At 46.5% G+C, this 19,357-nt stretch overlaps 1 protein-coding gene across 4 annotated transcripts in view; it reads right to left on the reverse strand.

Moving 5' to 3' along the window:
* ZC3H14 (zinc finger CCCH-type containing 14) overlaps positions 1-19,357 on the reverse strand; it is a 299,808-nt gene that overhangs the window by 55,498 nt on the left and 224,953 nt on the right. For all 4 annotated transcript variants that reach the window (XM_085626576.1, XM_085626575.1, XM_085626578.1 and 1 more), the window contains 2 exons: positions 16,565-16,718; positions 13,263-13,480 (listed from right to left, as the gene is read on the reverse strand). In XM_085626576.1, the coding sequence (XP_085482702.1) occupies positions 13,263-13,480; positions 16,565-16,718 (372 nt within the window). The remainder of the gene's footprint in view (positions 1-13,262; positions 13,481-16,564; positions 16,719-19,357) is intronic.

Genomic DNA, 19,357 nt, shown 5'->3' on the forward strand with positions numbered 1-19,357 from the left:
GTGTGCGGGCTGGAGATGGGACTTTGGATAATTTAGTGAGAATCCCAGACTGTGAAGAAGGTGAATGGTGCGGGACATGTGGCTTGCACATTGCTGGGCTGACTTCGCTTGAACGAGCCAGTCGTCTAGGTAGGGGTAGACGTGTATATGCTGCCTCCGTAGATGTGCTGCCACCGTAGCTAGGCACTTCGTGAAAACCCTGGGCGCTGTTGTCACGCCGAAGGGAAGGACTTTGAACTGATAGTGCTGCCCCTGAACAGTGAACCTGAGGTATTTTTTGTGTGAGGGGTGGATGGGTATGTGAAAGTACGCATCCTTGAGGTCCAGTGTGGCTAGGAAGTCTCCCTGCTTGAGAAGCGGAAGGACTTGCTGTAGAGTGAGCATGTGAAAGTGCTCTGAAAGAATGTACTGGTTCAGGGGTCTCAGGTCTAATATAGGTCTGAGCGACCCGTCCTTTTTTGGAATTAAGAAGTGGAGGGAGTACACTCCCGCACCCTGCTCGTGGATGGGTACGACCTCTATAGCGCCTTTTAGAAGCATACTTTGCACTTCTTGCTGTAAGAGCGTTAAGTGCTCTGAGGACATAGGACGGCTTCTTGGTGGTATTGTGGGTGGAGTGGAGGTTAACTCCAGACAGTAACCGAATTTTACAATATCTTTGACCCACCTGTCCGTGGTGATGGAATTCCACGTGGACAGGAACCTTTGTAGCCTTCCCCCGACAGGTGTTATGTGGTCGGGAGGAAGGGAGAGGGCGTCACTGCTTGTTCTTGGGGGAGGACCTGGTGTTGCCGTAGCCGCGTCCTCTGCCCTTTGTGCTGGAGCCACGATAGCCACCTCGGGTGTTTTTATCATAGGTGGTCTGTGTATTGCCTTTGTTATATGTTTGTTGTGACCCCTGTCCTCTACCTGCTCCCTTGTTTCCGGGGCGACGAAAGGAGCCGCTCCGAAAGGACTGAGTTTGTAGGGCGCCCATGGACTTTGCAGTGTCCGTGTCCTTTTTTATCTTTTCGAGGGTGGTGTCAACCTCCGGCCCGAATAAATAGTCGGGGTTGACAGGCTGGTGCAGTATATTGTTTTGTACCTCAGGCTTGAATCCTGAGATCCGTAGCCAGGCATGCCGTCGCAGCATGACGCTTGTGTTTATGGCTCTGGCAGCCGTGTCTGCAGCATCTAGTGCGCATTTGATGGAAGCGTTCGTTAGTAGCTGTCCTTCTCTGATGAGCATTTCTGCGCCTTCCTTGAACTGGTCAGGGAGATGTTGGAATATTTGCTCCAGTGTGTCATAGTGCGCTCTATCATAGCGAGCAAGGAGCGCTTGAGTGTTGGCTATGCGCCATATGTTGGCAGCTTGGGCGGCAACTCGCTTGCCAGATGTTTCTAACACCTTGGACTCTTTGTCCGGGGGAGGAGCGTCACCTGTCGTTTGCGAGTGTGCCCTCTTGCGTGCATTCGCTACGACGATGGAGTCGAGTGGTAATTGTCCTCTGATGTAAGTAGGATCCCCAGGTGCTGATCTGTATTTTTTATCAATCCTGGGGTTTATCACTCGTGCCCTGGTGGGTTCTTTGAAAATGTCCTTGGCTGGTTTGAGGACCCCCTTCAACATTGGCAGAGACTTTACATGTCTTTCTGAGGATGCAAAGGTGTCCATTAGAAAGTCATCTTCGATGGTATCAGAGTGAAGCTGTACCCCATGGTTATTTGCAGCACGTTCAATAAGAGCGTTGAACGCCGCAGTATCCTCCGTAGGAGATGTTTTTGCCCCATAGAGTTGTTGGTCCTGTGCATCGAGAGGTGCACTGGGGTGTGCAGGGTCGCCCCAAGTTTGATCAGGGTCCTGCTGGTCATCAGGGTCCGTGTCTACATGGTAGGGGACTTGGTCATCCATGTAGTCCTCCAATGCATCCGTATCGGAGCGTGTGGGGGAGAACCGGTGTGGATCCTGGTAGGATGAATGGAAGGGTTCATAAAGGAGAGGTTCCGATTCTGCAGGCAACTTCCTTTTTAGTGGGATCCTGAAAGGGTCCAACGGCGGCTCCGAAGTTATCCTTCGGTCGTGGAGAATCATCCTGCCAGTGTCGGCGTCGATGATACGTGCCGGAGACGTCTCAGCAGGTGTGACCGTAGGTTGGGTGACCCGTGTCCTGAGTTGGAACATTTTTGGGATTGTCGACGGAGGCAAGCCGAATGTAATGCTGGCCGGCACCGAAGAGGCTGCTGGAGCTCCGATCGAACCGGAACCCGACGTGTCCTGGAGGACAGCTGTGGTTTTGCTGCCTTGCGTCGCACCAGGTCGTACTTGGGGCGTCTTCGAGGCCTTGGCACCGGCCAGGCTGGTAGAGGCGGCCGTGGATTTTTTCGGCGCCGGCGGTTCATCGAGTCGAGGTGCAGAGATCACCGAAGTCTTCGATACCTGAGGCTTAGGTGTCGTCGAGGGAGCGATGCGAGACACAGCAGGCGGTACGGCCCTTGGTGTCGTTGGTGCCGAGAGCCGAGCAGGTTTGTCGGTGCCGATGGCTTTTTTCCGTTTGTCGACTCCAACGTCGCCCGCTTCAAGTTCGGCACCGAAGTCCCTCTTGGTGCGGTCGGTGCCGACGCGGTGCGCTGGCGTCGAAGGCCTCGATCCGACCAGCGCCACTTTCAGTTTCGGTTTCGGTGGAACCGGAGCAGCTTTCGGTTTCGGTTTTGTGGTAGGGAAACCAGCCTGTTTATGTAGTAATGGCTGCCGCTGAACGTCCGAGGCCGGGCCCGAGGGCGGGGCCGAAGAACTGCGGGATGGGTCTCGGGTAAGGCCCGAAGGCGATCCCTCGACCGGAGCCATAGGCTGTGGCACTGGTGTTTCAACGGTTTGAACAGGTAGGCCTTGTTCATCATTGGAGCTACTCTCTTCGGCCCCTAAGGCCTCCTCGTCGTCTCCTACCTCGGTGTCGTCTTCACCTCTGTGGAAGAGTGACTCGTCTACCTCGTCCGATCCGGGTTCGTGTTCGGAAACGGGACTGGAGGGCAAGACTTCTAATTCCTCGACGTCTTCGGCCTCGTCGAAGATGTCTGTTGGGGCCGGTGCTGCGTGCTGCGCCTCGAGTCTCGCCGCTCGTCGATTCCGCAGAGTCTTCTTGGAACGGAACCGGGCACAGGCCATGCATGTCGATTCGTCGTGGTCCGGCGAAAGGCATTTGTTGCACACCGGATGGACGTCGATGTGTGGGTACTTCGCATTGCATACCGGACACCTTTTGAATGGCGTCCTCGATTCCATCGTCGAAGTAGTCGATGGACAGGTAAATGCGAAAAAAGTCGGTGCTGAAAGTTAGTAAACTAACAGAATTGTATCGAAACCCGATCGATAAACAGTACCGACGCAAACTAAAGGCCTTTTGGCCTCGAAAAAATATTTTCCTAACTTGAGCTAAGATAGCACATCCGAACCCAATGGCGGAAAAAAACAATCTGAGGATGGAGAGGATGCCCATGCGCACTGTAGTCCAGGGGAGGAGTCACCTATCCAAGGATACTTCGAAGACTCTTCCAGGACAACAACGTGCAAACATCCGGACCCAACACTAGGCGGCGATCTATGCACAGATATGAATTCAGCAGCCCACATGCCTCGAACCTGTATTTCCAAAATGTGTTCGATCTAAGGCAGTTTGTGAAATGTAAAATTGTTCAGATAATTAGGGTTAGATGTGTATGAATAGTTGCTTTATATCAGGTATTCCAGCAACACAAACCTTTATGCAGGACAAACAAAGGTGTCAGATAGAATATATTATATTCAAGCTTGGCACTTTGGACTGATTACTGACTTTAGGTAGCTCATATAGATGGCAGTGACATCCCAATTTAAGAGCTTCTCTAAGTTTGCAGATATAGAACTTAGAAAAAAATGATAACTCTACATGTGGAATTCTCAAGGCAAGTAACAACTCCTATTGATGGCAAACAATTACCATTACATTCTAAGGTACAGGGAACCACGGATTTAAAAAATATGGATTTGGTTGAAATGGATATAATTAATTGGTGCAATAAAATAAATAAGGAGGTGGTCAAACGTATGAAAGTCTATCTGGAAAAGTTCAAGCACACACCTAAAAACAAGACAAGAAATGTAAAAAAGAATGTTGCCTAGTTAGATGTTCAGTACTAAGACTTAAAATATAAGATAAACAGGTTAAAGCAGAGAAAGTGACCAAAGTGTGTTGATCAGGTGAATAAAGTATATTCTGGAATGAAAGCAAAATGTAAGTCTTTCATGAGAGAGAGGACATAATTGTATAATTCCAATTGGGAGCTAATGATATTGGCAATTACATCAAAGGATATAGCAAACGTTTGGAGATTAGTCCAGCCTGGGTTAGGCAGACAATCAAGTCTGTCCAGGTGTATGGTGTCGAAAGAGGACTGGTTATTCTACCTGAAAGGACTCTACACAAATGGATATTTCGATCCTCCATCCCATCGATATATATGCAATGAAGAAATATTTTCTCTCTTCACTGTAAAATCTATAACAAAGGTTATACCTTCTCTTAATCTGTTGAGGGTATCAGGCCTGGATGATCTCTCTAAAGTAATATTAAAATTCAATATAGAGGGGCAGGATAGTATATTCATTCCAGTATTCAATATATCACAAAAACTGGACAGTTGGAAAGCCAATTTTTTTAATGGATGATCACGCAGTTCCTAAAAATTACCAGCTTTTTAGCCTATTCTCCAGTCATTGAAGATTTGGATTAAGGTTGAAGAGCTAATTCCAACTGAACAAGGAGTATTTAAAAGAAGCCACTCAGTAGTGAGATGGCCAAGAAATCAACTGAAACCTGGGTTAATTATTTCTGTTGCTTCATAGATTTTCGCATCACATTTAATTAATCAAGAGATGCTATGGCAATAATGAAATGACTTAAAAATTCCTGAGGCTTATTATCAATATTAAAACAACTACGAGGAGGGAAAAGAGTTAGATGTTATTGGTTCTCGGTCAAAAATAATACCATTAAAGAATTAACTATGCCAATGTTGCATTTTAGCCCCTACACTATTTGCACTTTATATACTGGACCTCTAAGTCATCATATCTCTTGATTATTTCATGCAGATAAATTGGCAATAATGGGCATGACCCAATTTGAACATCAAAGCCACTTCATTTAATAAATATGGTGAATTAAAAAATTTGATTAACATGGGGTTAAGAGGACAATTGTTTGTGATTGCAGGTATATTACGAAAAATGATTTTAATATAGATACGCCTTTGAAATTATCGAAAAAGGAATTGAGAGATCTGGGTGACATGGAAACCAGGGAAAAAAACTTGAGCTATTTGGCTGGGAAAAACACAACTGTATGATTAAAACATTTTAAGCCGCAAACATCAACCTATCCCCATCTCAAAGACGTATTACCAAATTGAGAAATGCTAAATGCATTATTAAAATTTAGAATAAGTCTAAATTCACTGCACGCCAAACCAGAGGGTATAACAATTTTTTTTTTTTTTAAACAGATTTCATTCCTCAAATGACAAGTATAGAGCAGGGCACTGTGATCCAGCGACCTCTGCACAATCAATACAAAGCATCATGACTTTGACTTTCTAGAGGACAATGAGGATACAAACAAAGCAATACATGTGAAAAATGCCTGTTAGAAACCCCCTCCCCCAACTCCCCTCCTCCCCCCTGTAGTCGCACTAACACCCTCCTAGACCCAGCAAGAACATGGCTTCACCCCACACCTCCCGCATCCACTTCTTCATGTATACAGTCAATCGGCATTGGCGTTAACAGGGTACCATCAGTCTGGATTAAGGGGTCCCCCCGCAGCAACCAGCTCCAGCAGCAACCCCGATAGTTAGCCCACCGCTTCCAAATTTTAAAATGCTTCTCCGGGCACCCTCTAGCTGTGAAAATAGGGAGCTCTAAACCCATACAAAAGTCCAGGCCCTTCTTCCATACCGACACCAATGGTGGTGTAGGCGCCTTCCACCCCTTAGCTATGTCCCTCTTTGCCAATGTGAACCCCAGCAACACTAGGTGGCGTTTATAGATGTTGCCTCCGATCCCTTCCATGACATGAAGCAATACTAGTTGCGGCGACCGGGGCAGACTCCAGCCCAGCACCCCCGAGAGGCAAGACATCACCCCTCTCCAAAATCGTAGCAGAGAAGGACAATGCCAAACAGTGTGCATCAGGGTCCCTTCCTCACGTTCACACCTCAGGCATACCGGGGAAGCCACCATTCCCGCCCTCCACAACCGGACCCTGGTAAAATAGACACGATGGAAAATATTGGAATTGGATAAGATGTAGACGTACCACTTTGGCTGCCCCCCGCGGGGAGGCCAGAGCCTCCGTCCAGTCCACCTCATCAAGCGAGCCAACATCCCCCTCCCAGGCATCTCTAAGTTTTTGCAATGTGGGGGGAGCTGTGCATTAATAGGGATTGATAAATCTTAGAGATCTTGTGGTCCTGAAGATCCCCCATGAACACCTTGGCTTCCATCAGGCTGAATTCCGCCAATGACTCCAATCCCGCCAAACTGGGGGTGACGGAACTGGAGGTATTTATAGAATTGGGATTTAGGCATGTGAAATTCGACTTGTAGGTCTTGGAAAGAGTTTAGGATTAATCCCCTCATAACATTCCCATGGGTGGAGATACCGATCCTGTCCCGAGCCCCGAAACCCTGACAGAGCTGCTAGTTGTGGCATGCGACCATTGTTCCACAAGGGGGTCTCCCGGGTCAGTGTGTTCCACCACCCCATCCGCTGCAATGATTGTCGCCAGATCTGAAAGACTACTTGAGTCGCTGACGGCAGGGCCCTTTGTACCGGTGCAGAATATATCGTGTGGAGAGAGAGATCCCCCGTGAGGAGCCGCTTGACCGTGTAGGCCGGGCCATCCCGATCCCCATACCACCACTCATTTAAGATGAGTAAATGTGAGGCCATATAGTAGGATAATATATCAGAAGTAGCCATCCCGTAGAGAGGAAACATGTTCGTAGGGCGACCCTCACCGCACCACTTGCCCATAAGAATTGCCCCAAGACTGAATTAATCTGTCTAAACCATCTAGGGGGAATCTGGTAGGGATGGTTCTGTAACTGGTACAATAGACAAGGAAGTGCAACCATCTTAAAAATGGCCGATCTGCCATAAATAGAGAGCGGCATACGAGACCACACCTTCAAATCCTCCCGAACGCGTTCTCACACCGGAGCTAGATTCCGCTCCCAGGCCGCCGTGGAGGAGTCCGATAGGAACACATCAAGGTACCTCATCCCGTCAGTAACCACCCAAACCGATGCCGCCCAATCGCCCACGCCCGATGTATTCCCCAAAAGCCATAACGTAGATTTGCTGGGATTGAGATAGAGACCAGATGATTCCCCAAAGATCTGCATTATGCGAAGCAGCCGCGGGCCTGTCCAATCGATATTCGTAAGGAAGAATAATACATCGTCGGCATATAATGCAATCCGCTCTGACAATCCGTGCACCCATTCAAAGCCAGCCACCTGCGCATCCATACGTACCCAGGGGGCCAACGGCTCGACTGCCAAGGCAAATAGATACGGGGACAGTGGGCAGCCCTGCCAGGTGCCCCGCTCAAGAGAGAAAGTGGAGGAAGTAGAGCCAGCAACCCGTACCGATTAAGTAAGATCTGTATAGAGCAGGGACAGGTAGGACAAAGTGCGGGCCAAGATTCAGTCTACGCAGAAGAGCAAAGAGATACACCCAGCTAAGGAAGACAAAGGCCCGGTCCATATCTGCTAACAGCAGCGCAGCCTGGTCGCAACGCCCTCGTATTGCTGCCTGTGCACGGCGTATATTGTGCCGAGTCGCCCTTTGGGGCATGAACCCAGATTGATCAGGGTGAATAAGAGTGGTGATATGGGCCCGCAAACAGCTAGCCAATGCCTTGGCCAATATTTTGGCCTCCACGTTTAGGAGCGAGATGGAGCGATATGAAGCATGCCGGTCCAGGGGTCTCGCTGGTTTATGAAACACCACCACCTCGGCATGTCTCCAATCCCGCGGGAGGCAACCCCGCTCACAAGACTCTTCTACAACCCCGAGGTAATGAGGTCCTAGCTGCAAAAAGAATTTCTTAAAGAACTCACAGGGGAAACCATTGGGCCCCGGCACCTTACCCGAGTTCAGGTCTCCCAGGGCTGCTCCCAATTCCTCCACCGGGAGATCCAGCTCTGCGCTCACCTCGTCAGACAATGCCCGAGGTGGGAGGTCATCCAGGAACATGCCTATCTCATCCTTATGCAGGCATTCTTTGTGGGCTTACAGCTCTGCGAAATATGTAAAGAAGCTTTCGGCGATATCCAGGGAGTCTGTGAGAGTCCCTCCATCCGGGCCCACTATCCCGGGAAGGGGCTGAGAATGAAACAGCCCCTGACAAAGCCTATGAAGCATCTTACTGGATTTATCCCCCCACTGATAGACTCGGCTGCGCGTTGCCAACCAGGCAAGATGGGCCTCATCCAGGAGGAGGGCTGCATAGTTCTGTTACGCCAGGTGCAGCTGTTGCCTTAGAAGGTGTCCCCCCTCTCCTCGACTACGATGCTCAAGTTCACCAATAGTCGTCTCAGCTTGAAGTAGGGCCTCCCTCCGAGTCCTACGAGCTGCCGCACAATAGGAAATATCCACTCCCCGCAAGGTGGGCTTCATTGCCTCCCACATAGGTTCTGCCTCCGAAACCGACCCCACATTAAGCATCAAGTATTGATTTAGCGCACCCTCCAGGCACTCCCTGTAGTCCGCCTTCTGGAGATTCCACGTTGAGAGACGCCAACGGAAGGGCCGCCTCGCCCAACCCATTCGCAGCGTAAGAGACACCGGTGAGTGGTCGGAAAGACCCCTCGGGAGAATATCTGCCTCCACTACCCAAGCCGTAGGCACCTGGGGAACGAACAGATAATCTAGGCGGGAGAAAGGAATTATAAACCGCAGAGAGAAATGTGTAGCCCCGGGCCTGTGCGTGTTACCGGCGCCAGGGGTCAACCCAGTCGAGTGCTGATATGAAGGAGGAAAGTTTCGTGACTGGACCAGTCACAGCGCCCTCCCCTGGCTGCCAGCGATCCAAGGCTACGTCCAAGACATCATTCCAGTCTCCCCCATCACAGACAGACCGTCCGGCATATCCGCCCATAGTGCCATGAGCCGCTCCAGCAGTGTCCGGGAAAGAGGACGTGGGGGCATAGACACATCGGGTATAACAATTTTTCTTTTTTTTTTTTTATAAGAAACCTTTTATTACACATTAAAAAGATACAAACAAGGGCCTACAACCACAAGGGCTGGCCGCTAGAAAGCTCGGGAGCCAGCAAGGCAATGCCATACATTCAAATGAGCCAGAAGCAAAATCTCCCGAAAGTTCCTAAGCACATATAACAGGCCGCGGCCATAGTCCAAGGGTGATCAAAAAGGACGGTTTCATATTTTCTATTAAAAACAAACAATAACACACAAACAAGGCAATGAGAGTCCGAAATAGCAGCGTGCGCTCCCCAGGACGGTGGAAGATCCACATTATCTGGAATAACTCTTGACAGGAGGCGGTAGTGGGGGGGCGGCGGAGAAGAGGACAAAGCACACACAATCACGTAGGGGTATAACAATTTTTGAAGAAATTAATGGCACCTGTAGTTGTGGATTGGGGGAAAAGTGTATACATTTACATATATTGATGTAGCGTTTACAATTTTTCACTTCAAAGATGCCGTTTTTAAAACCAGGTCTAACTAAATATAGGATAATGCCCGGAATGTATGTAGTAAGATTTTTGTATGTTATGCAATTTTTGGATGTAACCTGTGCTGGGGAAGACTTTTAGTGACTGCAGAAGAATTGCATTTTTTAAATGGATTTTATCTAAATATGCACTGCAATGTGAACTTTGAGTTTTTCTGTATAACAGACTATGGTCTAAAATACACAATATTTTACTAATGCTACTTAGAAAGATGTATATACCAGCATCCTAACAAAGTCACAACATACTTTGCCAGAAAAGCAGAAAAAAGTCAACTATATTCCTTTGAGTCACAGGCTGGCAACAAGCGCATTGAAATTACTTTACTGTCGGCATGACTATGATGTGCTGGTGTGCCCTGTAGGGTCATTTTGTGACAAGCGAGACAAAATTGCCAATTCCAAAACACATTAGCGGTTTCAAACTTCTGCATAGCAAGTTGGAATCTTCACCCTGCTTCTACACCAGTTTATTTATTTTTGATAACTTTTTTTTTATTTTGGATGCAGGAGGGGAATTTTTAAAATCTATTTACTGTATTTGTAACTTCTTTGGTGAACGATCACTTAGAACTTTTACTTTTCTTCTTGATGCTATCTTTGGTGGTTTGCCTCCATCAATTCTGGGACTTTTCTCCCAGCACAAGATGTTTTTCATACAAAGCATGCATTGTAGTATGCGGATGCTCTGGTAGGCGTTGCTCTCCTCCACTTCCTGTAGCACCATTTGGAGCATGTCTTAAGTTGCTTCCGGTTCTTTATGTTGAATGTTTTTCTCTGCCCTTCCAGAAAACTTCTGTACACCGTCTCAACCTTTGATATTAGGTGAAGTGGCATTGCTAATGTATTGAAGAAGCATAGTCTTCTGGGCCTCCTGTTCAGTTTCTGGTCAAAGACCCTGCATGTGCCTGTCCGACATTCACCTTTTTCTTGCATGGGGAATGGATGAAAAACTCACAAATATCTGAATGTATTCTCAGGCTTTCCAATTCCCCCCCCCAGAGACTGATAGTCGTCTTCCACAGCAGAGGATGTGTCTGCAACTTGTGGTTCTTCTGCCTGTAGCATCTGTACTGCAAATGGAGCTCAGGAAAAAAGTACATCTTGCTCTGGTGCTGCTCCCACTATCAAGGAAAATGAACTTTTTTGTATTGCTGAAAGTTTACTTGGGCCTTTATCCAATTGAGATGCTCAGAATGCTCATTGTTTTTGGAAATTAGTCTATAAACTATTAGGGAATTCTTGTACATACAAATCTGGGTAAACCGAGATTATTGCTGGCGCTAAACCACAAATATAAACATTCAGGAGGTGAATGGAGACACCCTAAGTCATATCATTATCTAGTCCAATTTATTATCAGTTCCTAAGTCCATCTGCATTAAAACATGAAAAAAGGTTCCCAAAATATTCATCCACATTTAAGATATACAAAGGTTTTACTTGATTATCTTCAACAGCCTGTTCTCGAGCCCCCACCATGTGTTCCTCTTCTTCTCTAGCGCCTCAGATTATTTTGTTCCACTCACTGGGTGGAACTCTTGTTGTCATTCTAATTCTTTTTAAGTTTTTTTAACAAATTGAATGACCTAGGGTTTTATTTTTAGGTATGGTTTCTGGTGGAGTATCCAAATCAGACTAACTGATACTCATCTCTGAACTTGAAATGCTACTCATGCTTGGAATTTCAGAGCATTGTGGAGGAGTCTTGCTAGTATCCAATCTCTTAACTGTATGATCAAATTTCTTAGCATACCGTGTAAACACAATCCAGCAACACACACTCATCTCACTAAAACGTATATTTCTTTCTAGTACGAAGATTTTCTTGATATTTATCCATAACTTCTTCTAAAAAATCAAAATTATTTTTCGCAATTTTTAGCACAGTTTAAAAGGTCTATTTCTCTTTGAATTTCTTCAATCAATTTCTCTCTCTGATTCTCTGCTATATCTATTAACATCTCTCAGCATTCCCTGGAGATTTGATTTAGCTTTTCTTCCTATTTTTTAACTCCCATTTCATTTAAATCATCTATGGCTGGAAAGGTGTTAATTGACAGCCCTCTGGTAGTACCGTTGCCTTCGAAATATTTATGTATTGTTATAGAGTCCCACCACTTCGCAAATTCAGGAAATAATAAAAACTTAAATTACTAGGTCAATCAATAAATCAAAGTGTATTCACCCGTGAGGGTATCCAGGTGCTGAGGTCCAAGCTGCTCGGGGCATCAGTTGATTAGCCAGGTCTTGTGTCTCTTTCTGAACTCCTGAAGAGAGGGTGAAGTCCAGAGATTTAGGGGTGAGGCTATTCCAGGGCTTCGCAGCGATGTGGGAGGAGTGTCCTCCATTGTTGCTTTGGCGAATGTGAGCTAAGGAGAGGGATGTGGGTCGCATAAGTCTGGAAGGCTGGTGTAATCTCAGGCAGTGGTTGATGTATGCTGGTCCCTTGTTTTGTAGGGCTTTGTAGGTGTAAGTCAGAATCTTGAATAGGCATCTCTTGTGGACGGGGAGTCAATGGAGTTTCTTCAGGTGAGGGATGATATGGGCCTTTATGGGGAGGACGAGGATGAGTCTAGCCACTGCGTTCTGAATGGTCCGTAGTCTCTTGAGGAAGGGTTGGGTTATTCCTGCGTAGAGTGCGTTGCAGTTGTCCAAGCGGTGACCAGGGCTTCAGTGACGGTGCATCTAGTGGAGACTGGGAGCTATTTGAAGATCTTTCAGCGAATGTGCAAAGCGGGGAAGCAGGGGGAAGGCACCTGCGCAGATCTGGTTCTTCATGGTAAGTTTGCTGTCCAAGATGATGCCGAGGTTTCAGGCGTGGGCTATGGTGATGGAAGCAGGTTGTAGTGCAGCAGGCCACCAGGAGTCGTCCCACAGGGAGGAGTTGTTCCAGGAAATCAATACTTCAATCTTGTCTGTGTTGAGCATGAGGCAGTTGTTTTGCATCCAGTTGACAATGCTGGTCATGCACAGGTGGAAGTATGCCCTTGTGGTGGATGGGTCTTCGGAAAGAGAGAGGATAAGATGGGTGTTGTCAGTGTAGGAGATAATGTTCAGACTGAGGTTTCTGACAAAGTTGGTGTGGGGGGGGGGGGGGGGGTCATGTAGGCGTTGAACAGAGTAGGGCTAAGGGACGAACATTGTGGGACGCCGCAGATGATGTTCTTGGGCTCCAAGGTGAATGGCAGCACAGGTTGATTCTCTGTGTTCTTTTGATGAGAATTCTAAATGCATCAAGTTAAATACGCCAAGCGGCTGTGCTGTTGGTGTGCAAATATATATAAATATATATATATATATATATATATATATATATATATATATATATATATATATATATATAGTTGCTCGCCAACAGCACAGCCGCTTGTATATTTCTATAATACAGAGAGAATAGGTAACAAGTATTTCTGAATTTACATTGTACCAATAAAGCTGATCTGAAGCCCTACACATTTAATATCAGAGTTCACTTACCATCTGAACTGTTGGGCTGTCTGTTGATCGTCTGTTGCACTTGCAATTTGTTTGCTTTCTTATCTAAGTTTGTGCCATTTTGCTTAGGAGTTTGTTGTCCTTCCTCAATATACTCCATTGCTTCCTCTTGATCGGAGCCGTAGCCAGGTGGACTGGGTACCCCGTCCAAAGTCACTATGAACTTCGGACTTGCAGGTTTTTCAGGTTGTAAGGGTTCACTGCGTGATCAAGACAATATATAAACAACATTGCTAATTTCCCTTACAAAATACAAGTAAAATAAAATATATGGCTCAATTTAGTACTTAAATGCTTCAGCTATATGTCAATCGTGTACTAGGGGCAGCAAGTATATGTTCATAATAGGTAAGCATGTGCTATTGACAGAGACGACAGATAAACAGAGGGCTGTACAGAAAGAGAGACAGAGTGACAGAGCGACAGAGCAAGGCTTATGTCCCTAGGAATATAACAAGTAAATTTGCCATTATGTGTCTACGAATCATCCAATAAAATACTAACAACAATTTCTAAGGCCCCTAACGTATTTGTAGGAAGCTGGCTCTTTGCACGATATAACCACTCAGTGGTATATCACATAAAGACTCCGGAGAATCCCCCAGAAGTGTACAGAGGTAAATGTACACCCAAAGTCCTTTATTTGTGGTAGCTTGGCCGAGCAGCCTTAGGCCTGACACAGAGGAGTGTAAGGCATTTGTTATGCACACAGACATTAATAAATGACACACGACTCACAAATGAGATCCACATCAATTTTAAGATTTATTTTAAGACCAAGAAATACATTAAAACGCAAGTACATTTTTCAAGAAAAATACTTTTCACTTTAAAAAGTGGCCACTTAGTGGAATTTTCAGGTCAGCAATGTTACCCCACGGGAAGAAAACAAGAATGTAGTATTGCGGGTAGATATGCAATTTACAGTCTTGGTTTTCAGGATGAAGAATAAGCACCGGGCAAGGTTTAGGTAAGTAGCAAATCTGCGGCTTGGTGCAGGGTTCAAATTCAGAATCTGGACCCATTGTTGTCCAATGGAGAAAGGGGTAATTGAAGGGATGCTGCTCACAGCTGAGTAACACGGTTTGGTAACCCAGTCTCCGGGGGTTAAGGTAAGCACAGGAAGGGTGACAAGGAAGTACCAAACTTACACCCACAGGGGCAGCCGGGTGCAGAGTGCCAACACAGCATCGGACACCCAATGCAAGCCAAGGGGGAATCAGTTTTGAAGAAAGGTTGCAGGCTCAGGCCAGGAGGACGGTGAAGAAACCCCACAGCTGCCCAGGTACGTAGAAATGTTAGGAGATGTAGGGACTCCGTTGTTCGTGCTCCCCAAGGCCCAGGGGCTTCGGGTGCAGGGGTGTCAGAAGAGTCTTACTGGGCAGGTCACAGTCAGAGGGAGTCTTCGAGTTGAGGCTACAGGGGTTGAGGCGGAGCCCGGCAGGAGTCAGCCCACAGTGGACCCTTGCTCATAAGCGCTGGGGAACCTTCACGGGACCGGTGGGCCGCTAGGACTCTGGCCACGGGCTTCGGGTGCAGAGGTGGGTCCAGCGGTGGTTTTGTGGTTCCTCAGGGCAGAGGTCTTTGTTCTTTAAAGTTGGTTTCTTCTGGACAGGTCCGCTGTCCACTGGAGATCTTGGTCTTTGTTGCAGGCAGTCCTCCCAAGGCTTTGGAAGTCGCTGGGCTGCAAGATGGGTTGTCTTTTGGTGCAGGAAGAGTCGAGGGCTGCAAACAGGCTGTTAGGGCTTTGGCCAAGTCAGTTAAGTGTCTGTATTCTTCTCTGCTGGTGCGACACTGTAGTGTTCAGCTCTTCTTAGGTCATCAGGAATATGATTTCAGGGTCTGGGGGTGCCACCTAAATACCAGATTTAGAGGTGTTACAGGGGAGTGACAGGTAGGGCCCAATGGGTCTCTCACCTTGGGTGTCTACACCCAATATTATGCCACCCTCCTGTGGGAGGGGGCATAACCCTAGACCTGACTAGATAAGTTCCAACATCTTAAAGATGGTGGGCACTGAAAAATGTTCTTCACTTCACCTCCAGCACCTGAGGGGTGGAGTAGGCGAAGAGGGGCACACCACCAGTTCTCACTTAGTTTTCCCACCGATTTGCCTGCCAAAACTGGGGGTTTGAACTGGGGGCACTCATGTGGTGCAAGCAGCACAGGCTGGGGTTGCATTAATAAGGCGGTAAGGCCTTTGAAGCTTATCTCTCGACCACTGTACTCATGCTCATCCCTGGGGGGGATGGGGGGGGGGAGGCATGACAACTCCGCCCAGGATGTGCTTTGTTTTGTATCTGGTCTCAGAGAGCAGGGGCTCTCGGCCCAGGGGTCCAGATACATGTCTGGTGGTGGCAGGCTGCCTAAAGCCAGTCAGAGACCACACCAGAATTGGTAGGTTTTCAGGGGGTTTTCTAAGGTGCCCCTGAGTACATGTTTCAATAAATCCCACACTGGCACTGTGGGTTTATTGAGAGTAGTTGTTTGGTACCAAACACTCCTGGGTTCGGTAAAGCCATCATGGTGCTGGGGAACTCAAGTTGTCGAGTTTCCAGATCATGTACTATCTATGGCTTCACTGGCACTTAAAATATTAAGAATAGACTTACACATTGTAGGGGCATATCTACTCATGCAGATATGCCCACACCAGAGATATAGTGAACCTTGTCATAGTGCTTGCAAAGCCTGCTAGAGGGGTAACGTACCTATAGATTAGGCAGTGCTGCTTTGCATGGCACACAGACAGTGTGCCATGTCGACTTTGTCGTTTTTCTCTGCACCGAGGCATGCAGGCTGCAGTGGTAGTTTGCACTGCCTTGGTGAGGGGTCCCTAGGGGACCCCCTTCAGTCCCAATGTCCTAAGTACCATTTACTAGAGACTTACAGGGAGCCTGAAGTTGCCAATCGTGGTACATTTCTTAGGGCATTAGCTCTGGCACAGGGGACCTGCTTGGCCAAGACCATGTGCACTTTCAATCAAAGCCACATAATTTTCCAGGCAAATAGTGGGGGCTAACCATGTCAAAAGAGGCACTTTCTCACAATATGTGTTACATGTTTGAATAATGGTGCAAAAAAAAAATTTGCATTTATTTCAGCCAATACGAAGCCTAAAAAATGAGTGCTCTCACTTTGTTCACAGTCAATTTAGTAGCTTTGTTAGCAAAGGATAAAAACATAGTCATGCTGCCCATGAAGGGAATGCCACTGCCATATAAAATACAATGTATTTGCCTACATAATATAATAATATTGATATCATTGTGTTCTGATCTTACCGGCTTTTTATTAGGCGTCCGGGCTGGGCCTGTACCCCTTCCACAATCATTTTTTCAATCGGTTGATTCTGTGTGGCTACTTCTTCGGACAACTTTGGCCTCTTCAATATGAATGACCTGCTGTCAAAGGGCCGTGTGTCTTCTTCGTACACCTCTACAAAGGAAGCAATCAAAGGAATGTCACAACCTTTATGGAATGTCAATTTTTCCTCAGAGTAGAGATTACCAAAATTCAGTCTGACCTACTTCCAATATAAAAAAAAACAATTATTCAAAGGGAAAAGTTTGTGCCTGGTGGCAGGACAAGTCTTTGTCTGGGATTACTTCATGTAACTGCTTATTGAGGCTTGTTTTCCTTTGCTCTCAGTGGTTGCTTAATGTGTGAAAAAAACATGGAAAGTCGGCCTCCCTTTGTGTGAAAAAAACATCAGAATTCAGTTACATTTGACCTGCATATCATACCAAGGCTGCAACAAGCAGCCCAAGTGCCTTCCCACAGGATCACAACATGGATTCTGCCTGACAGGTATACAACATTTGTTTGATGCAGTAGACTGATGTGGAGAAGGAGGGCTGCTACTTTTAGTAAAGTTTCTTTCACTTGTCAAGGCACATGGGAAAAATACCTCTTCCACAATACCTCTTCTGGAATAACGTCTGCCATTCACCATCACCTTTCTCTCATTCACTGAGGTCTTTGGGGCAGCCTGTGCACCTCAAAGTGTCACCTTTCCAGATCACTATAAAAGCTGGTTTGCCTTTGCACCTTCAGTTCTTTAACTCCCTCTCCCCTTCCATCTGCCCCTTTAAACGGTACTCCAGCCTGGTTTCTGTACCCTTGGTGTGCTTATGTTATTTTGGCTGCCTCCTCCCCTTCTCTTTTCATATTGCTCTTGGTGTCAGTACGCTTAATAATCCAATAAAGATGTCAGACAACCACCATGCCACAATGCCCTTTAGGTATCAAAATCTCTAGAAGGAGTGCACATCTGAGAAGAGCAAATATCTCCATAATTGTCGGCCATTTTATTTTCAAGATTCCCTCGGAAGTGCTCCAATGTTTCTTAACTAAACAGCGTTTTCTGGAGCTGTAGACAACAGCGACAAAAGAGCACAGAGCTTGAGATGCAGCAGGGACTTGGGGAAAATGTTCCTTCAAGATTTTTATGGATCCATTTTTTAAAGAAAAGAAACTCGCTATATTACCAGAAGGCACTGATATTAGGATACACATGCAGCTACTCAAAGTAATACTATTAATACCTGGTGACAACGTGCCTCTTTGATTTTAATCATACCAAGGAGTATCCCATTATAAAAACAACATGGACTCCTTGGGTATTTGAACCGTAGGATCCATCCCATTAAATCAAAGAGCTCCCTTGTCTTACAGGGTGCAGCCCGTGCAGGGACAATAAGTCCTGGCACAAGGACTCTACGATGAAGCATGCCTCTGATAGAGGGTGAGCTTCCTTAAAAAACACCTGATGGGTGTCTAGTTAGAAACGTATAGGTTGTCTCTAGGTGTGGGGTAGGTAGAGTATGTTTAGATACCCTGTGAGGCTCGCCTGCCCTTTTGGTGATCGGGGGAAATTAAGTGCGTCATATAACATTTCCCCCCTGCACATGGTCAAACCCTTGTGCGCAGCAAGGGTTGGCTACAGAAAGCAAGGATTGAAATCAGGTGCATGAGAAAAAGCCCAAGATGTTCATAAAAATAAATACATTTAAAAAAAGTTACAATCTACCCAGAGGACATTAGATCCCTCGCAGATTGGCTCAACAGGCCTTACTCCTGGCGAAGAGGCAGGTGGCTATTGGGTGGATGAGCCCAAGAGCTCCGCTGCTGACCTGTTGGTTGAAGATTACGATGGAGTGGGGGCTGCGGAGGATCAACACATGCGCCTCTCACATACTGATGATGGGGTGTCTACAGCTATTTTACAGTGGGTACAACTGCTGGGTATAATCCAGGAAGATAGGGACTGCCCCATGTAGGATGGCTCGGGAGGGGAGAATTGAAGGGAGCCAGAAATGTCTCTCTGTAGGTTTCATAACGACAGAGTGAGCATGAATATTTTGCTGCATTTTTTGAAGCTCGATGCCTTGGTTCTATCTATGCGGTCTTGGGACACCCTCGAAATATGTATTTTCCACATCTATAATTTAGATCTGGTTGGACTGCATACGTTTTTAACTTCGGTCTGCTGAAGATTCTCTTCCGGATTTGCCAAAATGCACTGTATGTTTTTTGTTAGTGAAAAATCTATAAAATACAGTTTAAATTGATTTAAATCTGCATTATAACTGAAATTCGAAAGTTATGGTATGCAATGCACATAACGCATGTTATTGCTCATATTTCAGCGGTATTGGGTATTTGAGCCAGAACAATAACTCAGTTTTTACTGTGTTTTTTGGCCCTGACTTCACACTAATTTGATGTCTGTGTAGAGGTATACGCCTGTCAATGACTATGCAAGCTCCAGGACCTTTTCTGTAAACTGGAGCAGCACAGTGGATAAAGAACTTATGTCCTTGTCCTGGAAGTAACACAAAGAGGATATGGCAGCATACAGTGTTTTGCATTTGAAAGTATGACCAGAATATCTGATTAAGTGACCATACTTTATCTGAGTAAGTGAGAGAGTGGGCTACTCCCCATCTTGAGTATAGTTCTGCTGTTATGTGAATGCCCAGTACCTTGTTCGGACAACTTGTGTACAGGTTGTGTGCATGCAGTGTGTGTGTGTGGCACATATGCAGTAGTAGGGCCCTGTGAGTTTGAGACGG

The sequence above is a fragment of the Triturus cristatus genome, chromosome 9, assembly GCF_964204655.1.
Source record: "Triturus cristatus chromosome 9, aTriCri1.1, whole genome shotgun sequence".
Classification (NCBI taxonomy): domain Eukaryota; kingdom Metazoa; phylum Chordata; class Amphibia; order Caudata; family Salamandridae; genus Triturus; species Triturus cristatus.